This window comes from Taurulus bubalis (assembly GCF_910589615.1).
Source record: "Taurulus bubalis genome assembly, chromosome: 2".
Taxonomy (NCBI): domain Eukaryota; kingdom Metazoa; phylum Chordata; class Actinopteri; order Perciformes; family Cottidae; genus Taurulus; species Taurulus bubalis.
This window is the reverse complement of record NC_136590.1, coordinates 3,599,207-3,617,377: the sequence shown is the minus strand read 5'-3', so window position 1 is coordinate 3,617,377 and position 18,171 is coordinate 3,599,207. Positions and strand designations below refer to the sequence as shown.

The window sequence follows — 18,171 nt, the reverse complement described above, 5'->3', positions numbered from 1 at the left end:
AGGAGATCTTGTACAGTACCTGCTCGTCTCGGAGTCGTGCATCTGGATTCAAACTCCCTCCACCTCCCTGACCTTTTTATGGGATACGTGTTTGGTCTAGTTCCACGTTTCTGCACTTGTTATTCGTTCTTCCAGCAGAACCCTTGTTGTTGCTCTGATGCTTTGAGCCTTTTCCACCAAAATCAGAAGACATAATTATTTGATAGAAATGATCAATTCCTTGACATTTTTGTCTTTGTTATTAACATTAATGTGTTTTTGTGTTGATGAACACTGAGGATATCAGTAGAAGAAAACTATAAAACTGGGATTTACAGAGTGGAGCTTCTCCCATTTCAACTCCATTACAAAGACTATCAAATGTGGCTTAATAGGATGTACTCGTTCTCTGCAAGACAATTCACTTCACTCTAATTTCTTAAAGGCAGAATGAGTAGCTTTCCCATTTGCGTATGTAAACACAACATTCAAAGTTGGCCCCGAGTCCCCGGCTCCAGAATCCCCCCCATGGTGTAGCCCGGTGCACCAGCTGCAGCATCACACGGCAGCCAAAGTGAGAGCCAACCCCAGATTCACTCTCGTTTTAGAACAAGCATTGTCCGTTTGGCTTTTTGCCTTCGCTATATTTTTTTGGTACTGTCTTCTATTTTTGGAGCTCCCTCTTGCACGTGTGCTCACGTTTTTAGAGGTTAACGGCCAGAGATGTCTTGAAATCAGTCGAGTAAGAAAACCCAGGCATAAGGCAGCGTCTCTGCAGATACAGACACCACCACACACACAGTGGGTCTTAAGGGACGATTGGCATTATTCCATTTGATCCTAACCATCCCCGTAGTATAAGAAAGGGTCATCAATAAGCAAATGGACTTGTACTTGTATAGCTTCAGACCACTCAAAGCTCTTTAGCACTTCATGTCATCATTCACCCATTCACACACTGATGACAGGCCCACCTTCCCATCACGACTAAACTCATTCAGTCCCACAAATTCATACACCGTAGGCATACCCAACAATTTGGGGTTAGGTAATGTTGCCCGAGGAAACATCGACATGGACTAGCGGAGCTGGGGATCGAACCACCGATCCTTTGATTGAATCTATTACTGAGCCACAGTCGCCCTGATGTAAAATCAAAAAATGCAGGACTCAAGTTTCAAAAGAATAGCAAAGCTGACTACAGGGTTCATACACATCATGTATTTCCATGACTTTTCCATGACTTTAAACCACATTTCCATGACCAAACATTTTGTGAAATCTTAGCGTTTACATGAAAAAGTGAGAAAATGTAGAATTTAAACTAACAATGAGAATACCAAAGCTATGGAATGTATGGCTGCTTATATTTTGAGCGTCTTTCTTTTTAAAGCATATTAATGATTTCAAACTCAGCGTAAATGAACATCATGAACACATGAATATAACACATTTACATGACTTCTCCAAAACCTTTGGGATTTTATTTTTTTCAAGAACTTTTCCATGCCTGGAAATAACCATTTTAAAATGCCATGAGTTCTCCAGGTCTTCCATGGCCGTAACAACCCTGTACTTCTCCCTTAGTCCGGGTTCAGACTACACTATTCTTTTGTCAATAGTAGATGACTCAGCCGAGAGACATAAAGGGCGACATGTCCAATCACAGCTCTCCATCTCTCACGACTAGCATGGTGTCATTGGGAAGGAGGTTCTAGAAACCCACTTCTGGGAACTAACAATGGTGGGCTAAGCGCTGTGGAAGATATTGGCCGGCACAGGCTTTTAAATCCCCAAAACACGTATAGGAAAAGGAGCTCCTCGGCAGGCGAAGGGTTACAGCGCCTGCCACAAAACCCACATATCCCGGTTCCTGATATCCTGTGGTTTGAAGTCACATTGAGGTGAAATGATCTCTCCTGCTTTCTCTGCTAACTGACGGGAGGCTTCAGCAGTGAATGAGCAAAGAGGCTGGTGAGTCGAGGCCACTCCATTCCCACTCCCTGGCCCATGTGGGATATTCAACTCCAATCTGCCCGATTGATTGCCTCTCCACCCCCATTCTCCCTGCCAGTGGGCTGCTTTCAAAGTTTCTGCATCTCTGTCTCCTCGGAGCTACTGTTCTGCAGTGTAATTACCCGTCAGCGAGGGGGAACCTGCTATTGACCCGGCCCTCCGCTGATGGAGCCGGGCCTGGCAGCGGGGAGTAGAGGTGGACCGAGAGAGGAGGGGGGATTGGTAGGTGGATAGCTGCAACGAGAAGGTGAGGAGGTGACGGAGAGATAGCAGGGGAACGAGGAAGGTGGGAGGACGTGACGATGTGCTCTGAAGAAGTGAGACTTGAGTATGAAAGTTATGTGTCGGAATGAGAGGGCGAGAAGAGGAATAGAAGACAGGAGATAGAGCATCATATGAGGAGATGATACTGTTGGTGAAAACAGGAGAGAGACGAGAACATGACACCTCCCCTCCCCCCGATCCCTCTCCCTCCCTGGCCGGTACCACGGGGGTGGCTCTCAGCGGGCAGACAAACAGACAGCTGATGATAAAGCGAGTGGGAGGTTGGTTGCCAGGGGGACAAGGCCTTTTTAAAGCCTATCGATTGAGATTCTTATGCAAAGGTAATTAAACAACTGCTTGTCTTTGCTATCCTGGGACTGGAGCAGAAACTGATGGCGTCCCGATCTTTCTTTTGGGAGGGGGGGATTTCTACCAGCTGAGTGCAATAAATGAAAAGGGGGTCCCGCAGTGCCCGGTCTGCGGTTCATATCTGTCGATACGGCCCATTAGAATTCCACCAAGGTTTCCACTTAAAATGCAAACGCTGGCCTTGCCCTCCAGATAAGAGGAGAACAGACACCACGTAGATATTGTATGGTATAATGCCCTTTCAGTTAGGAAATTTCCACAGAAAATTAAATTCTTTTTTCCATGGAGACAAACCTGGGAGGAAAGTAATCATCCCGTGGAGTGTGCCATGAAAAACAATGTGATAACATACCGCATTCACAACATGCACAGATAAAAGAAATGCCACCTAAAGCCACTGTTGAATAGAAAATACTAAAAAAACTAAATGAACCCTGTATTCATTCTGCTAACTGTGTTTTCCATAAACCTTTTTTTGTCAGTGTCTGTATGCCATTTTCCATTGCAACCTCACCACCGTTTTAATGCATTGGCTCCTTTTGTCCGAGGTTTTGGGCAATGGACACTGAATGGACAATTCAATGAGAGCCAGAATGTTGCACAATCACACACACCACACATTCACGTTAGTGTTCACTATAATTGGATCTACGTGATATGAATGTGCTCATGAAAACAAAGGAGGTGGTGTCGGGGCTCTCTGTAAAAGGATGTGATGAGAGTGAAATACACAGCAATGTGTGTTGTGCATTACACTTCACGTGAGCTACTGTTGACTGTGTGAATGTGTATGTGTAGACTGTGTGTTTGTGTATGTGTAGACTGTGTGTTTGTGTATGTGTAGACTGTGTGTTTGTGTATGTGTTGACTGTATGTATGTGTAGACTGTGTGTTTGTGTATGTGTAGACTGTGTGTTTGTGTATGTGTAGACTGTGTGTTTGTGTATGTGTAGACTGTGTGTTTGTGTATGTGTAGACTGTGTGTTTGTGTATGTGTAGACTGTGTGTTTGTGTATGTGTAGACTGTGTGTTTGTGTATGTGTTGACTGTATGTATGTGTAGACTGTGTGTTTGTGTATGTGTAGATCAGGGGTGCCCAATACGTCGATCGCGATCTACCAGTCGATCGCGATCTACCAGTCGATCGCGGAGGTAGTGCGGGTAGATCGCATGCCATTTAAAAAATAATAATAATTAAAAAAAATTTAAAAAACTTTAGCGACAAAACCCAGCTCCCAGTGTGCAAATGAATGTCAATCACTACGAACGCTGCGCCCGCAATGGTTGGCCGCTTGAATGGATGTATTGCCAAGTACAGGGAGATGTTTTCCCCGACTTCCTTAATTACCACTGCATAATACACCAACAAGCATTATGCGCTACAACGCTAAACATGAAAGAGATCACGGATGTGGCAACAAAGATCGTCTAATCGAGCGAGAGCTCTTCAAAGACGGATGTTCTGTGCGCATCTGGAGAAGGACTGCAGCCACTCTGACTTCCTGCTGCACACTGATGTGAGACGCTGATAGAGCTCTGTCCGGAGATACAGGAGTTTCTCCATGTTGTTAAACATGCAGAATACAACCAACTAAGAGTATGTCAATATGCTCACGTTTCTGAATTACCATTTAAAACGTGTGTAAATTGTGTGTTCCCCTGAAGGAGGGAGCAGCAAGACGTGGGACTGTAATGAGTCATTTTGATTTACTTTTAAACCCTTGCGCTTTAATTATCGGGTAGGATGGCCAATTTTTTTTTACTTTTGGACTTTGAATGGCACTTGCAGCCCAGTTATTCTTTAGTTATTTTGCACTTTCAGAGGCTTGATTGCTATGTTGAGTTACCTTTAAAGCTTTATTTGTACTTTTTCTTTACTTTTAAAGCATATTTGCACTTTAATTTGTATTACTATTTAATTTATTTGTTATGATGATGTTCTGATGTTCAGATCTTGTTACTCAAATACATTTGAAGTTCAAATTCCAACATTTTGAGTTACTATTCTTAATTTGCTATGGGAATATAGTCACTAGATTAGTCGATTAATCAAAAAAAATAGTCGATAGATTAGTCGTTTATGAAAATAATCGTTAGTTGCAGCCCTAGAGTCAGCCTTTTCCCACATGAAAAAGATTAAGTCCAAACACCGTTCCACCATGACTGATGACCATTTGGTCTGCCTGACGCTGACTACCAGCAGCTGCTGTCCAGACTATGCAACCCTGCTGGTTCCATGCAGTGAAGTCATCAGAGTAAAATGTAATGACCAAAAATGTACAAAATTGTATTGTGTCATAAGTAGGGATGGGTATCGTTTGGGTTTTTTCCGATACCGGTGCTAAACCGATACTTTTAAAACGATACCGGTGCCTGAACCGATGCTTTTTTATTGCCAAGGCAATTTTTTTTTTCTTCAAATTGAACAATATTATTAACTGTTTAAAGTATACTATAGATATAAATAAATAAGTACATACAAAACACGCTTCAAACTACAGCGTCAAACCTTTTAAGTTCAAAATATAAAAATATATATTTAAAAAAGAACAGACACAAGCATCAGGTGTTCTGATGGGACCGTGTGCAACAGAACTCAGACACTGTTGGATCCTAAAACTGCTGCTTTACTGGACTACACGTCATCATTCATATCAACTGGAGAGATTTGTTCCATCAAGCCGAGGACGGACGTTCAAAAGCTCGTGCTCGTGTCTGCAGCGATCTGTGTGCGCGCGCTGTGTGTGTGTGTGAGCGCTGGAAGCCCCGCCCCCTCGAGCCCCGCTCTGCATGCAGGCAGACAGAGAGCAGAGCAGCAGTGCGCTCTGATCCGCGCTATTTTAATAATCGTTTTTAGCGTGCGGGCACCGCGCTACCTTTTTAGTAACTATATACCGTGCAACTTTACAGAGTAGTGTAAAAAAAAATTAAATTAAATCGGCTCAGGCACCGGAAGGAAGCACCGAAATCTGCGTTGCTTTTCGGTCCGGTAGGTACCGGACGTGTTGGTACCCAACCCTAGTCATAAGGGTTCATGCAGTTATGCAAGGTACACCAATATTGTAAATATAAAGTATACTCTGTATATTTATACATTAATAATGCTTTATATAGATATAAGCATTATTAATGTAGGTAGATCTTTTTGACTTGGTCATTTTAAAAGTAGCTTGTGAGCCAAAAAAGTGTGGGCACCCCTGGTGTAGACTGTGTGTTTGTGTATGTGTAGACTGTGTGTACGGTATATGTGTATGTGTAGACTGTGTGTACGGTATATGTGTATGTGTAGACTGTGTGTACGGTATATGTGTATGTGTAGACTGTGTGTACGGTATATGTGTAGACTGTGTGTACGGTATATGTGTAGACTGTGTGTACGGTATATGTGTAGACTGTGTGTACGGTATATGTGTAGACTGTGTGTACGGTATATGTGTAGACTGTACCTGTAATATCACCCAGTGGCCGTCTCTAGCTGCCAGATCCAGGGCTTGTTCAGCTATAACCTCCTGACCCTGACCCAAAGAAACATTGTGGAAGTTCTTGTTGTCAAACGTGAAACCCAGCCTCTTCCCTGAAAGAAAACACAAAAGTAACATTTCAAACAAAAAATTCTTCTGACACATTATTATAACTCAAATTGTGGTCTAAAAAAAACTTGCTTATTTTCGATGAGAAGATCAATGTAATCAGTCTGTGAGCAGCACTCACCTGATATATAATAGAAGGGTGGGACTAAATATTTGAATACTTCCACTTAATCCGTTTCCATACACTGGCTCCAAATATCGTTAATTTAATAAAACATGTGGGTGCCCCTAACAGCCGGTTGGGACGGATGAACAGAGACCAGTTAGCGATGCTAGCCTCTTTAGCACAGAGGTCATGTGGCTACTCCAAGCCACACCACACTGACCCAGGTCTGAGAGGCTGCCTGGCACATTGTTCTTTTCACTTTGAAAACCTTATGAGGGAGACGTCATTTGAGAAGAGAACGAGTTGATTGAGGCATAGCAGTATCTTTCTTGAACCACTTAAACCCCAGAAAGTGGTTTGTGGTCATCTTACAATAGAGGGATGGCACATAGACGGGTTACAGTCTGTATGTGTTGAAGAGGCACTTTGCACCTTGTTGTATATTGTTTCATCTCAGTTGTCCATTTCTGTGAAACTGACCCCACAGTGCAGGGAATAAATACCTAATTCCTGCTTTTTGCGTTTGTATATTTTATTTACAAAGATACTGTAGCGTGGATTGTTGTCTTGCAATGTATTGAGTATCCCAGTATCATGATACGGCATAACCGTGGGCAAGGTGTCGTGATAGTTAACTGGACTCTAGCGGGATCTCGTGACATTCTGATGAGAAAGCTCCAGCTGTACTGAACACACAGATGACATGATAATGATCTAATTTCTAATTCCCAAAAGTCACAGACTGCGTTTATCATCATAATCAGCAGATGGTCAATGACTTTAGATTTAAGTCAAACATTACAATTCTTTTGGAATCCATTAAAACTCCAACCTGGAGCCTGGTAGTTAGGGAGGTTTGGTCTCAGGGATATTGGTTCCCTGCAGAGCAAACTAAACCACATCATCCCTCTAATGAAAATCCAGTCGTCGCTTAATACCAATGAGGAACCCAATAGTCACAGCGATAATGGAAAAGCACCTCTTTGTGGTTCAGTGTAGTGCGGCTGCTGCTCCCTCTACAGCAGCACTGATTGCTTACTTTTAGCTTTGATGTGATTGACTGCGCTCAAAGTGAGAGTGTTGATAATCCATAATCACACCCCTTACAGGCAGTTCCAGAGGGACGGCTCCCTCTTATCGCATTAGGAGAGGATAGGGGATTTCACTTGGGCCAAAGGTCTGGCTATGGCTCATTTAACCACCTGCTGCTGCCTGGGATCCACCTCTTTGTAAACTTGCAGCATCGACAATTTGCAATGACTGCATTTGACAGCCATGCTGAAATGAATATGTGGTACGGATTCATTTTGGACTATTAAGAAGAAACATAAATCCAAAAAAGTCAATCCAAACTCAAACTGTGAATTAATAACACATTGTGTGAAAATGTAGTGGGAACACTGTTGAAATCTCTTTGTTGCAGTAAACTGATACAATCCCTGCAATCTGAATATTTCATGCAGCTGACTTCAAATACCCACAGACTGAATTATTTGGCAGCCGATTCAGAAGTGTCAAGCAGTGATGGAGCCACGTTCCAGGTCAGTAAAAAACACTTTGACTTTTGGCATATTTGTGGTCAAAAATCTAAACAGCATGTCCTGCTGCCTTCCGCATTATTCATTCAGGGTTGTAAAGCAACTCCAAAACCATTGACATTTACTTTCTGCTGCCCCAACACGCCAGTGGTGTCGTCTCATATATTTGTGACCTTTAGTATAATCCCTTCAATCTACCCAGAGCCTGTTGTGCATTGGCAGTGATGGCTGATATCACAGCAGAGACTCAGAACAGATGTGATGGGACGACTGCTGTTCTGACTGATAATCCTATGCAGTCGCTATCAAAGTGGAAATCATGCATGCAGGTATGCCTTCAATGGACTTCAATAGGCTATTTCATGAAAACCCTGCATGTTCCCTAGACATGAAGAAAAGACAGATACATTGGCAATACGTATGCTCTGATAAAAGTCCAGAACACACTCTGCGGCTGAATTTTACAGCTTATTAAACATAAAACAACCGAGAGCATTACCATGTTTCTCCACATCCTTCAAAGGATCGACTCCAGGAGAGAGGATGAAGAACATGGGTGTGGCTGGACCCGACTCTTCAAAGGAGACCGCGAAGTCCAGTGATCTGACAATCACGTACTTGCTTCCCAGTTTCTCCTCCACAAAGTCTCTGCGGGGAGAATGTGACTCAGTTCTCCTCAACACATTGTATTATCATCTTTGACCGGTAGCTGAATGAGTTGAAGAGGGTTCTGCAGTGCATTGCATTAGACGGACAGCTGCTTATATGAACTGTGTCAGTGGGTCCTTTCAACCCCTCAGCCTTTAAAACATCATGGCTTTCTTACTGCTGCTCCAACCAAACACATACTCTTCTATAAACAGACATTGCATATGTTCTATATGTACATCATTACTACAGCTATGCAAAGTTAACATCAATTCTATGTTGATGGATGAATCAAAATCACAGCAATTTTAAACGTGATGTCAAATGCTTTCATGATGTTGCAAGCTATAACTGTTGTCATTGATAACTAGCTTCAATTATGCATGAGTCACACCTCAAATATACAGGTGCATTACATAGAGGGCTGCAGCCGCCTGCACATGCTTTATAAAGTATAAACCAGCTCATTTCCAGCAGGCCTCTGGTCACCAGCTAGCCTCTACCTTCTGTTGGTGCTAAGCAGGTAGTGCACAGAGGCTTTTAGTACAACAGTTTCCAGTACAGGGCTCATGAGAGCCATGAGAGGGAACCAAAACGGTAGAGTGGGGGGTCATAAAAGAAAAAGATTCCGATGCTCTGAAGAGCCGAGAAAGATGCAGAGTTCTGTTACACATTTTATCAGCTATTCCATAAACATTTTGATTCATAGCTTCAATACTAGTTCTCTCCAACATGTTTTGCTCCCAGTTGCTTCATTAATCTCTTTTTGGTTTAATATTCAAATAAGATATCCAAGTAGAGATGGCATGTTAATACCAGGTGAGAATGGGATCTACGTTTGGTATGATGACGCTCCTAGACAGCAGCTGGAGGGCTAATGATTGTGATTTTCAGAGCTGTATCATGTTGCTCTACTAACCAACACACACACACACACACACACACACACACACAGCAGCTGCAGTGAGCACAGGTGGCCTGTCAACTCAAACGATACGCCACAGGTCAAGATGGTTAACCTTTACCCTTCCAGCAAGCAGCACAGGTCCCTTCACAGATCACAGAGCAAAGGCCGAGCTATGACTCCAGCGCTCACCTGACAGCGTACGTCATGCGGTCGGGCCTCAGGGCCCTCGTCATGCACAGCCTCTGGAGAGAGCTTTTGTTCTTCCATTCCTGTGGAAATTTCTCTTTTTCGGGACATTCAGACTCCACAAACTTCTTCCAGCGTTTGGCCGAGCCCTCGATGTCTCGGTCCAGGTTCCTGAACTCTTCCATGGAGCACAGGGACTGGTGGTTGGGGAAAGAACCGCGATCAGTGAGGCACATTTCATAGTTTGACCACTTCAGAAACCTTTCTCAATACACAGCAAAATGACAAACTTTGTTTGCAAAACTTAGTAGGAAAAAAAAGAGCCCAAAAGACAGAGAGCAGTTATTATCTTTCCTCACGCCAATATAAATAATATTTATTCAAACGGAAATGCTGAGTAAACACGTTCCCTTTCATAACGGGACGGGGGACTGAATATGCATCCGTTGCAGAACCAGTAGGGGCTTCATTGTGAGCCCCAGCTGACAGACTCCATATCTCATCTGTGGAGAACAGCAGAGTCACAGTGCAGCCTCCAGCAGATGCACACACTGACAAGTATAGACACACACACACACACACACACACAGTGTGCACGCTGTCTAACCTGTCCAGGGTCCTGAAACCCTCCAACAGCAGACACACAGAGAACAAGGAGTCTTGGAATCCATCAAATCTGCGTTTCTACAAATGCTCATTGGGCATGAGGTGGTGAGGTAGAGTGAGACCAAGAGGCTCCGCACACAGTCCATCACTTCAGCTCAGTTTGTGTAATTACCACAGGAGGTTGTCAACCTCCGAGCCCCGGTGAGGGGAGAATACACCGGGTCCCATGGGATTCATGCTCTGCTAATATCATCAAGAGAGCCAGACAATCAGGATATTACCTTCCTTTAAAGCTTTCCAACTGATTATGTTTCTAATTGCGATAAGAAAATCAGGTGACAGAATTTGATTAGCAGGGCCGTAAACATTCACAGTGGGTTGAGTGCAGTTGGAGAAAGCTGTCGCCAAACCCTCAGAGGGGTTTAGGTTAAGTTAATATTCTAGGCTATACAGATTGAAAAATGCATGAGCGGCTGAAAAACCATGCTGCCGTTAGGGTTTAGCTATCTGCTAAACTGATCTGACAAGAGAGGAACCTCTGCTGCTCGACGGCCACAGGGCTGCACGGCCAGACGGCTGTTCTTTAGGAAGAAACACTGTGCAGAGTTCTGCTGCTGCCCTTTCAATGTTAAAACACACGGGGTCACGGAGCAGAGCCGAGCTCAGGGAATCACAGAGGAGGTCTGTGTGAAACAAAGACAACGTTAGGTTACTTGTGTAACCCCGGTTCTCTGAATAGAACAAATGATCGTTGCAATGACCTCATCAGAAGCTCCTATCTCATTCTCCCAGCCAGGATTGAACTTCACACGACGCTGCCAGCAGAAGTCCCAAACCTTCTCTCTGGAACCAAGCTAAACTGTCCATCGACGCTACGCTGCCAATTTGTGCTCGTTCAAAGAGTGTGACGAAATGCTGAATGCATTTCATTATTTTCTTTACAATAAAGGTGTCTCTTGTTCCCATTGCACAAAATGGGAATAAATAACAGCAACATTGGTATTGGTCAAATTGTTTCTAAGTTGTTGTTGTTGGCCCTGAATTTTACAAGTAATGCATCGTATCTAAAACGTGACCAGATGTAGTTGACTAGATATGATCAAAAGGACCTTTGACACTAAGCCTTCATAGCTTAGCCCTTTGTATTTCACATCAATACATTTCAGTGGCATTCATCTCCGCCTCTCTCTGTACCTTGATGCCTCCCCAGGAGTGGTTGGATAAGAAGTCCACTGGGGACATGACACCTGGCTGGATTGGGTATCTCAGAAGGAAGTCCAGCTCTGCAGTATTTATTTCTTTATTCATCAGCAGGATCTGGAGACACGACAAACAGGAATGACTTTGAATTGTTGTATTTTCAGCACAAACAGCATTTCCTTTCCACATGATTAGATCCAAACAGGGCCGCTGGTCTCAGGAGCAACTGATGATTCAATGGCAAGCTTGTTGTCAAAACAAACCATGCAGAAGATGAAACCGGCCTCCTTCCCTACCTGGAAGGCAAGCTGAGCGATGTACGTGAGCTTGTCACATTCAAACAGGCCTCTGGTGGTGTACTGGAAGACCGAGGAAGTGATGCTGTCAATTAAGTTGGACACCCGCTGCGTCAGCACCTCGTCCGGCTCCGCCTTCAGAACCGCTTTCTGGAAGACCACGCTGAACGCCTGGGGACCAGAGGACCACTCACTGGCTCAGTGTCTGACATCACAGTGTTACACGCACCAATGAAACTATGCTGAACAGTCACTACAGACCTATGATCGATCAAGCAATAACTGGCTCATATTGGCCTTTAATTATGAACTAGATATCATCATGTAATGTACCCCTGGCATGGTTATGTGGTTCAGTCAAAAGATGTACAAATCAATGCTACTTATGGAAAGCCCTTCACTGGAAAGCAAGTCTCCATGAACGTGTTATTATGGTCGGAGATTGTTACATTTAAACAGGGGTGTTGCAATCAATTCTGGGCTTATACATCAGCAGAAACACATTGACAACATTATTATGTGAATAGGCTGAAAATGTAATTGCATCCTAAAAATAATTTATCTTCTCTGGTTTCATTTCTGTCACACTTTGCTCCAACACTGTGTGAAGAATACATATTATAACGTGCTTCATTTTATTCTCAAGGTCAATGTTATGTGTGTGTATATATATATATATATATAAATACATATATATTCTGAATGTGTTTTCATTTGATTATGTCGGGAAATATCTTGGGCCAGGGCAGCTACCTGCGGAGCCGGGAGTGATTGCGAACCATATCTCAGGCAGCCTCCTCTCTGGCTGACAATATGAAAGACATTACGCTCTACATAACCACATTAGGGAGCCACAAACACAATAAAAGCAGGGCAAAGAGCATAAAACACAGTGAGCAAATGGAAGAACGAGGGGAGGAACGGAGACGTGAGTGTAAAGAGGGCTCTCGGTGAGGGCCCGGGAGACGGGGAGGAAACACGGCACGTCAATAGACAGGCTACCTTGAGAGAGAACTGGTACATGGGGTGGATTTTATTGAGGTCGTTCATTATGAAGTACAATAAGGAAGCCCGTGCCGCTGCTGGTCTGTAGTGCTCCCGAGCCTCATTGATTTTGGCCTCTGTCACCTTGGCTTCTTTTACCTACATTAAAGACAGAGCACACACGGACAGGATGACACTCACAGACACGGACATGCATGCACTCAGGGTTCATCAGTCACCATTCAATAAAACACCCTCAGTGCGGAGCAGAGCTATTCTAATTTCACGGTTCCAGACAAAATGTTCTGACACTGCGTGGAACACGACAATTATGTGCCGTTTTTTTTTTTTTTTTAACCAGACAAATGCAGGCTTAAGAATGATAAGGGGTTAACATCTGCGTTCAGAAGGGAGCTAAAAACAATTTACATAAATGACATAATACATAATTACAGGCTAAAGACAGGAGACCAGCCTGCTGTCCTCTGATTGTACCTTTTTGAAAAGAATCCAAACTGTGTGTGACACTTTCACTGAGTCAAAATAACGATTAAAAAATGTCATATAAAACATGATGAATAGGAAAAATACAATAGCTATAGAAATATTGTAAATAATAGCAACACCACTCATAATAATAAGGACATGGCATATGGAAGATCAGGGAGCGCCTCAATGGCATGTTCCCTTGTGGATATTAGCATGTTATTAGCATGTTGGTGAAAGTATGTGAGCATCTCGTGGGCCTGGGCCACGCCTCCAGGAAGAGAGCCGGGCTTTGAAGCCAAACGCGGACATTACAACCTTTGGGCCCATCATGTGACGTCATTGGGCCCAAACTACATATTCCCATAGACTCAGATTAGGAAAGAGACGTCTGTAACTCATTGTTTATTTGAAGGTCAATGAACTTCAAATAAGAACACTTAAACAGCCCTTATTAAAATAATCAGGTTCTAGAAGTGTAGAAATGCACTAATAGCTGAATCCAGAGTTATTTTCCTTCGTCCGTTCATGTGAATAAGAACGAGGCTGGGAGGCGGGGCTAAAGGACACTCTAGTACGCTACTTTATGGGCCCCACAATGACAACCCTAATTATATAATCCTAATTTTAAAATAAAATAAAATAGTTTATTAGTCCCGCGGTGGGGAAATTGCAGGATTACAGCAGCCTTGTAAGAAAAAAATCTATAATATAAATAACAGTAACAGTAATACAAAACATTAAAGAAGAAGAATACAGTAGCAGTTTTAAATTAAATATACAGACGGAATAAAAAGTATATAAAAGTACTTAAATGTATTTATATTACACCAGATGAGTGCAGCCAATGTGTCCACAGTGATTAAAGTGAAGTGTTAGTGGTTTACTGAGAGCTTGGCTTATTGTGCAGCCTGACAGCAGCAGGAAGAAAGGACTTATACTCTGAAGTCAAACTCTTTTTGCGTCATGCGCCACTGAGCAGCCTTTCATAAGACCAGCGCTGTGTCCGGTTCTCTTTAATCATCCATGGCCTTGGCTAGCCGTGGATGTACATCTGAGTGATGAGGACTGGGAGAGTTTCTCATATTTTGCGTTAGATCAAGTTTAAAATCAAGAAAACCGACACTGTGATTACAAAAAAAAAAAGCTGTGAACAAGCGGCTCTTAAACACAAAGTTGTTACTCCCTACAGTATTCTGTCCTTGTGTGTTTGATCATGTATCGGTGTACAGAGCTGTAAAGACAAAAGAAAGAACAGAACCTTCTCTTCGATCTCAGCTGCTGTGCGTTTGGTCGTCTCCAGGTTCTCCACCAGCTCCGTGTCCCCCAGGAAGTTTCCAGAAGCAGAGGACAGGCGGGACAGCAGGTTATCCTCCAGCGTCTTCAGAGTGATCTTGAAACCGTTCTGCTGCTTCGTCAGGTCCGACTAATAAAACACACGAACACACAACAACGTCACCGTGACCCAATGCACAAGTCAGAGGTTTCTCAGATATATGCTTGTTGTTGTCAGGTTCCTTTCTGGCCTCATCATCATAATGGAGGCGGTGGGAGACGCTGAAGGTGCGGGTCAATACGGGAACATGAATACTAAAGGGCGCCTCAAAGGCGGAACCAATCGATATGCTCTGGACCCATGAAGGGAGCGCTCTGGGCGGGATTAGCCGGCTTCCGTCTGGTTGCCAACATCAAACCTCTGCCGGGCGTTCCTCACCCGGGATGGGATGAGACCGTCGATCCCAGCAAGGAGAGAAGCAGCTTTGATGGTGAACCACAACACACACTCATCTTCATCTTCTATGAATCCACTGCTACGAAATACCAAGTATTCAATTATGAATCAATGCAGAACATTCAGCCATATGCACAGGATTCATAATGGCTCTATCTGACACCTCACATATGGACTGGTGGATCCCGTCCTCTAATAAAACTCCACTCAAACACTTTGTTTCTGTCTTTGTTCGGACTGAAAAAAACAGAAGTGCCTGACAGAAACTTTCACTCGTTCAAAGCCTGCTGTTGGAGAACAAAGTGCACTTCTTTGTGGCTTCACCCTGCTTTGTCCTTCATTATGGTCTGTTGCAGCTCTTTGTTTCTGCTCCTTATTGACTCTGTTTTATTGAAGTTTCCCTCTGTGACCTTTGCGTTGTTGTAATTACGGGAGGGCGGGCTGTTGTGAGATTTGCCCGCTCTAATGTTGCCGGTGACTCATGATAGCAGAGGGGTTTTGAGTGGCGTGATCCCCGACAGACGGTGCTAATAGGTTCCTGGCAGTGTGGGCGGAGCTAGTCCTCCTCTCTGAGGCATCATGCTCCCATGACAAAAGACATAGTTAGCTCAGATCGCACCAGGGGAGCAGATAGTTTAGGAGATCACACTGCTTAATTGGTCTCTTTATGACAGTATTTCCTATTGCGGTGATGGGAAATATTTTACACCATTGTTAAAACTAATTGAGCCTCTGCCTTGTTAAGTCTTACATGCTCTGAATTTCACGTTATTTCCCAAAAGTTCTCCTCTGCCAAAACTGAAAAAAAAAACTGCTGCAATTTGAGGCATTTTGAGGAAAGACTTGACATGTGTCATCGAGCAGAGAGAGATCCCAGAATGCTGGACATTTAACTGGGATCTCGCCTGTGTGACTCAACCGTGACCTTCTACTTCCACACTCAGAGCTCCTGAGGGGAGCGCCATCCGCACTGAAACATTCCCAACTGGACCCAGTAATGAGTCCCTTTCTAATGATTAGCTTTCCTCTGGCACATTGTACTTGTAATTACCCTTGCTTGGGAAAAACAAACAATTAACCAGTCAGCAGAACACTCTAATTGGGATTAAAATGAGATATTACATCTTTCATTTTTTTAGGCAAATGATTACCGAGTTCCACAGAGCAGCCCTGTTAAGGTAATTTGGGAAGTGGAGCATTTTAGCTCTCATTACCACGGAAGGTCGGTGTAAGCAAAGACGACACACCAGGATGTTCACGTGCACTCTCGTATGTGCACGGGGAGGACCGGAGCAGGAAGTTATTGTGGTAAACGTCTGTGGACTGATCCCCTGTGCTCTCTCCAAACAGGGGAGCTGACATCTTAAGCTCCTGAGCCCTAAATGAGAGCTCTTTCACCCGGCCGCCGCCTCACGGCTGAGTAGCAACGCTAACCTCATTAAAGGTCTAATGGCAGCGAGTCATCCTGAGAATATAAACAGGTACAGCCAATTTACACTCCGCTATCAGTCTGCTGATCTTATCAGGGCGGCTTGTTTACTGGCAACAAAAAGCCATTCAGCGCTCCATTCTACGGGCCATGTTTTGATTGGAAGCTGCTTGGAGTGAACACCCCCCTCACCCACCTTCAACTTTCAGTGTTAATTAAAATGATAAGTGAGTTCCAGATCTTGTTTTTTTTTCTCCTCCTCCGATCTCGCAGAAATGCTAATTAAACAAGCTTCATTAAATCACATTTCTCTTTTTGCTGAGGGGACACAAGGCTTAAAATAACTCTGGAATAACTCCAGCTCTCCATTTATTAATAATGCGGATTTGTCCACGGATGAAAGCCTACAGGTCCGAGTAGAGTCCAGGCGCAAACAAGGAAACCATCCTGAAAACCATCGAAATGCAAATAGCACTGTGTGAGAGTAAATCTGACCCGGGAACAGATGGGCCACATTATCCTCCGCCGTCAGCTAGACCAGTGGAGAGGGACTTCTGCTTTTCCTTTCAACTGGATTAACAAGCCACGCATTTAGGGAACAGTGGAAGTGTGTCAGTGTGTTGTCTAATTGCCGCGGTACAGTAGCACCAGCGGCTAATCCAATTTCAAACAGCTGACATGAAAAGCACAGATTGTCGACGAGACGAAGCGCGAGGCATCATTAGACGCTGGAGCTTTGATCCAAGTCAATTTTCACGTAATTACGAACATTTACATTCACACCATACTGTGGCTCTCCCAACTATCGGCTGCTCATTACTGCTCCACAGTCTGCTGTACTGTACTGACCAGCAGTGACACACACACTCACAGCTCCAGCTGGTGACAGGTCATCAACGCTCCTGCTCCTCACAGTCCAGGGTCCTCACAGCAAAGACATTAAAAAGAAAAATACAACTCAAAGAGTCTCCTTTCTGCCTCTCCTTTGATTGTGGAGACGTGGACGTGTGAACATAAATGAATGATAAAAAGAGAAGAGAAGGCTCCTTTGAGGACCGCGTGGAGACACAATTACACATTCCTGGAGCCTGATAATGAACAGAAGAGTGCAGCAGGAAGCGTGTCCAGGGTGACTGCGACATAACGGTGTTCCAGACTTTACTTTATGTCTTGATATTGTCAATCATTATCTAAGATGGTGATACTTCAAACTAACCAGATCAGGGACACTTTGGGATTTTCTCTTTGTTGCACAGGTAGTAATGAGTGTGTAACATCTGGATAAGTGCTGGACCAAAGGAATGCATAAAGCGGGGAGAGAAGTGATGGACAGAAATAAAGTGTTCTTACATCAGTTAATACATGACATCCTAGCAAAGACAGTTAGTAACTGTAGCAGCCTGTTATGAATGCGTATGTGAGTGAGAAGTGTTTCCCATAATACCCTCCGTCTGCAGTAATCAAACACACACCCAACTTTGTTGTGAAATATATTCGGTGAGTATATATATATATACACGTTCTGATTTAGATTCTGCATTTTTGTCTGCATTTGTAGCGCTATAGCCCAATATGTGTGTCTATTTATGAGCTGAACTACTCCCTTTTGAAGTTCATTGGTCAATATCTAGAAAACTAACAAAGATATCAACAAGCGTTTATAATATGAATCCAAAATGATCCACAGAAAATGTCCTACAAAAGGAGATGTGTTTTTCTAAACATTCTAAATGAAGTCTAGTCAGAGCACATGTAGCTGGACATGTGCTTTAAATTAGTCAAACCATACGGCGTGAGGGACGTGGCCTTCTCACAACTTCGTATTTATTGGGCAG

The 18,171-nt window shown here is 43.6% G+C and overlaps 1 protein-coding gene across 2 annotated transcripts in view; it reads right to left on the bottom strand.

Moving 5' to 3' along the window:
• dnah9 (dynein, axonemal, heavy chain 9) overlaps positions 1-18,171 on the bottom strand; it is a gene marked incomplete at both ends in the record, with an annotated part of 117,129 nt that overhangs the window by 17,287 nt on the left and 81,671 nt on the right. For both annotated transcript variants that reach the window (XM_079235727.1, XM_079235728.1), the window contains 7 exons: positions 6,075-6,202; positions 8,362-8,510; positions 9,607-9,800; positions 11,404-11,526; positions 11,706-11,876; positions 12,708-12,848; positions 14,437-14,601. In XM_079235727.1, coding sequence (XP_079091853.1) covers positions 6,075-6,202; positions 8,362-8,510; positions 9,607-9,800; positions 11,404-11,526; positions 11,706-11,876; positions 12,708-12,848; positions 14,437-14,601 — 1,071 coding nt within the window. The remainder of the gene's footprint in view (positions 1-6,074; positions 6,203-8,361; positions 8,511-9,606; positions 9,801-11,403; positions 11,527-11,705; positions 11,877-12,707; positions 12,849-14,436; positions 14,602-18,171) is intronic.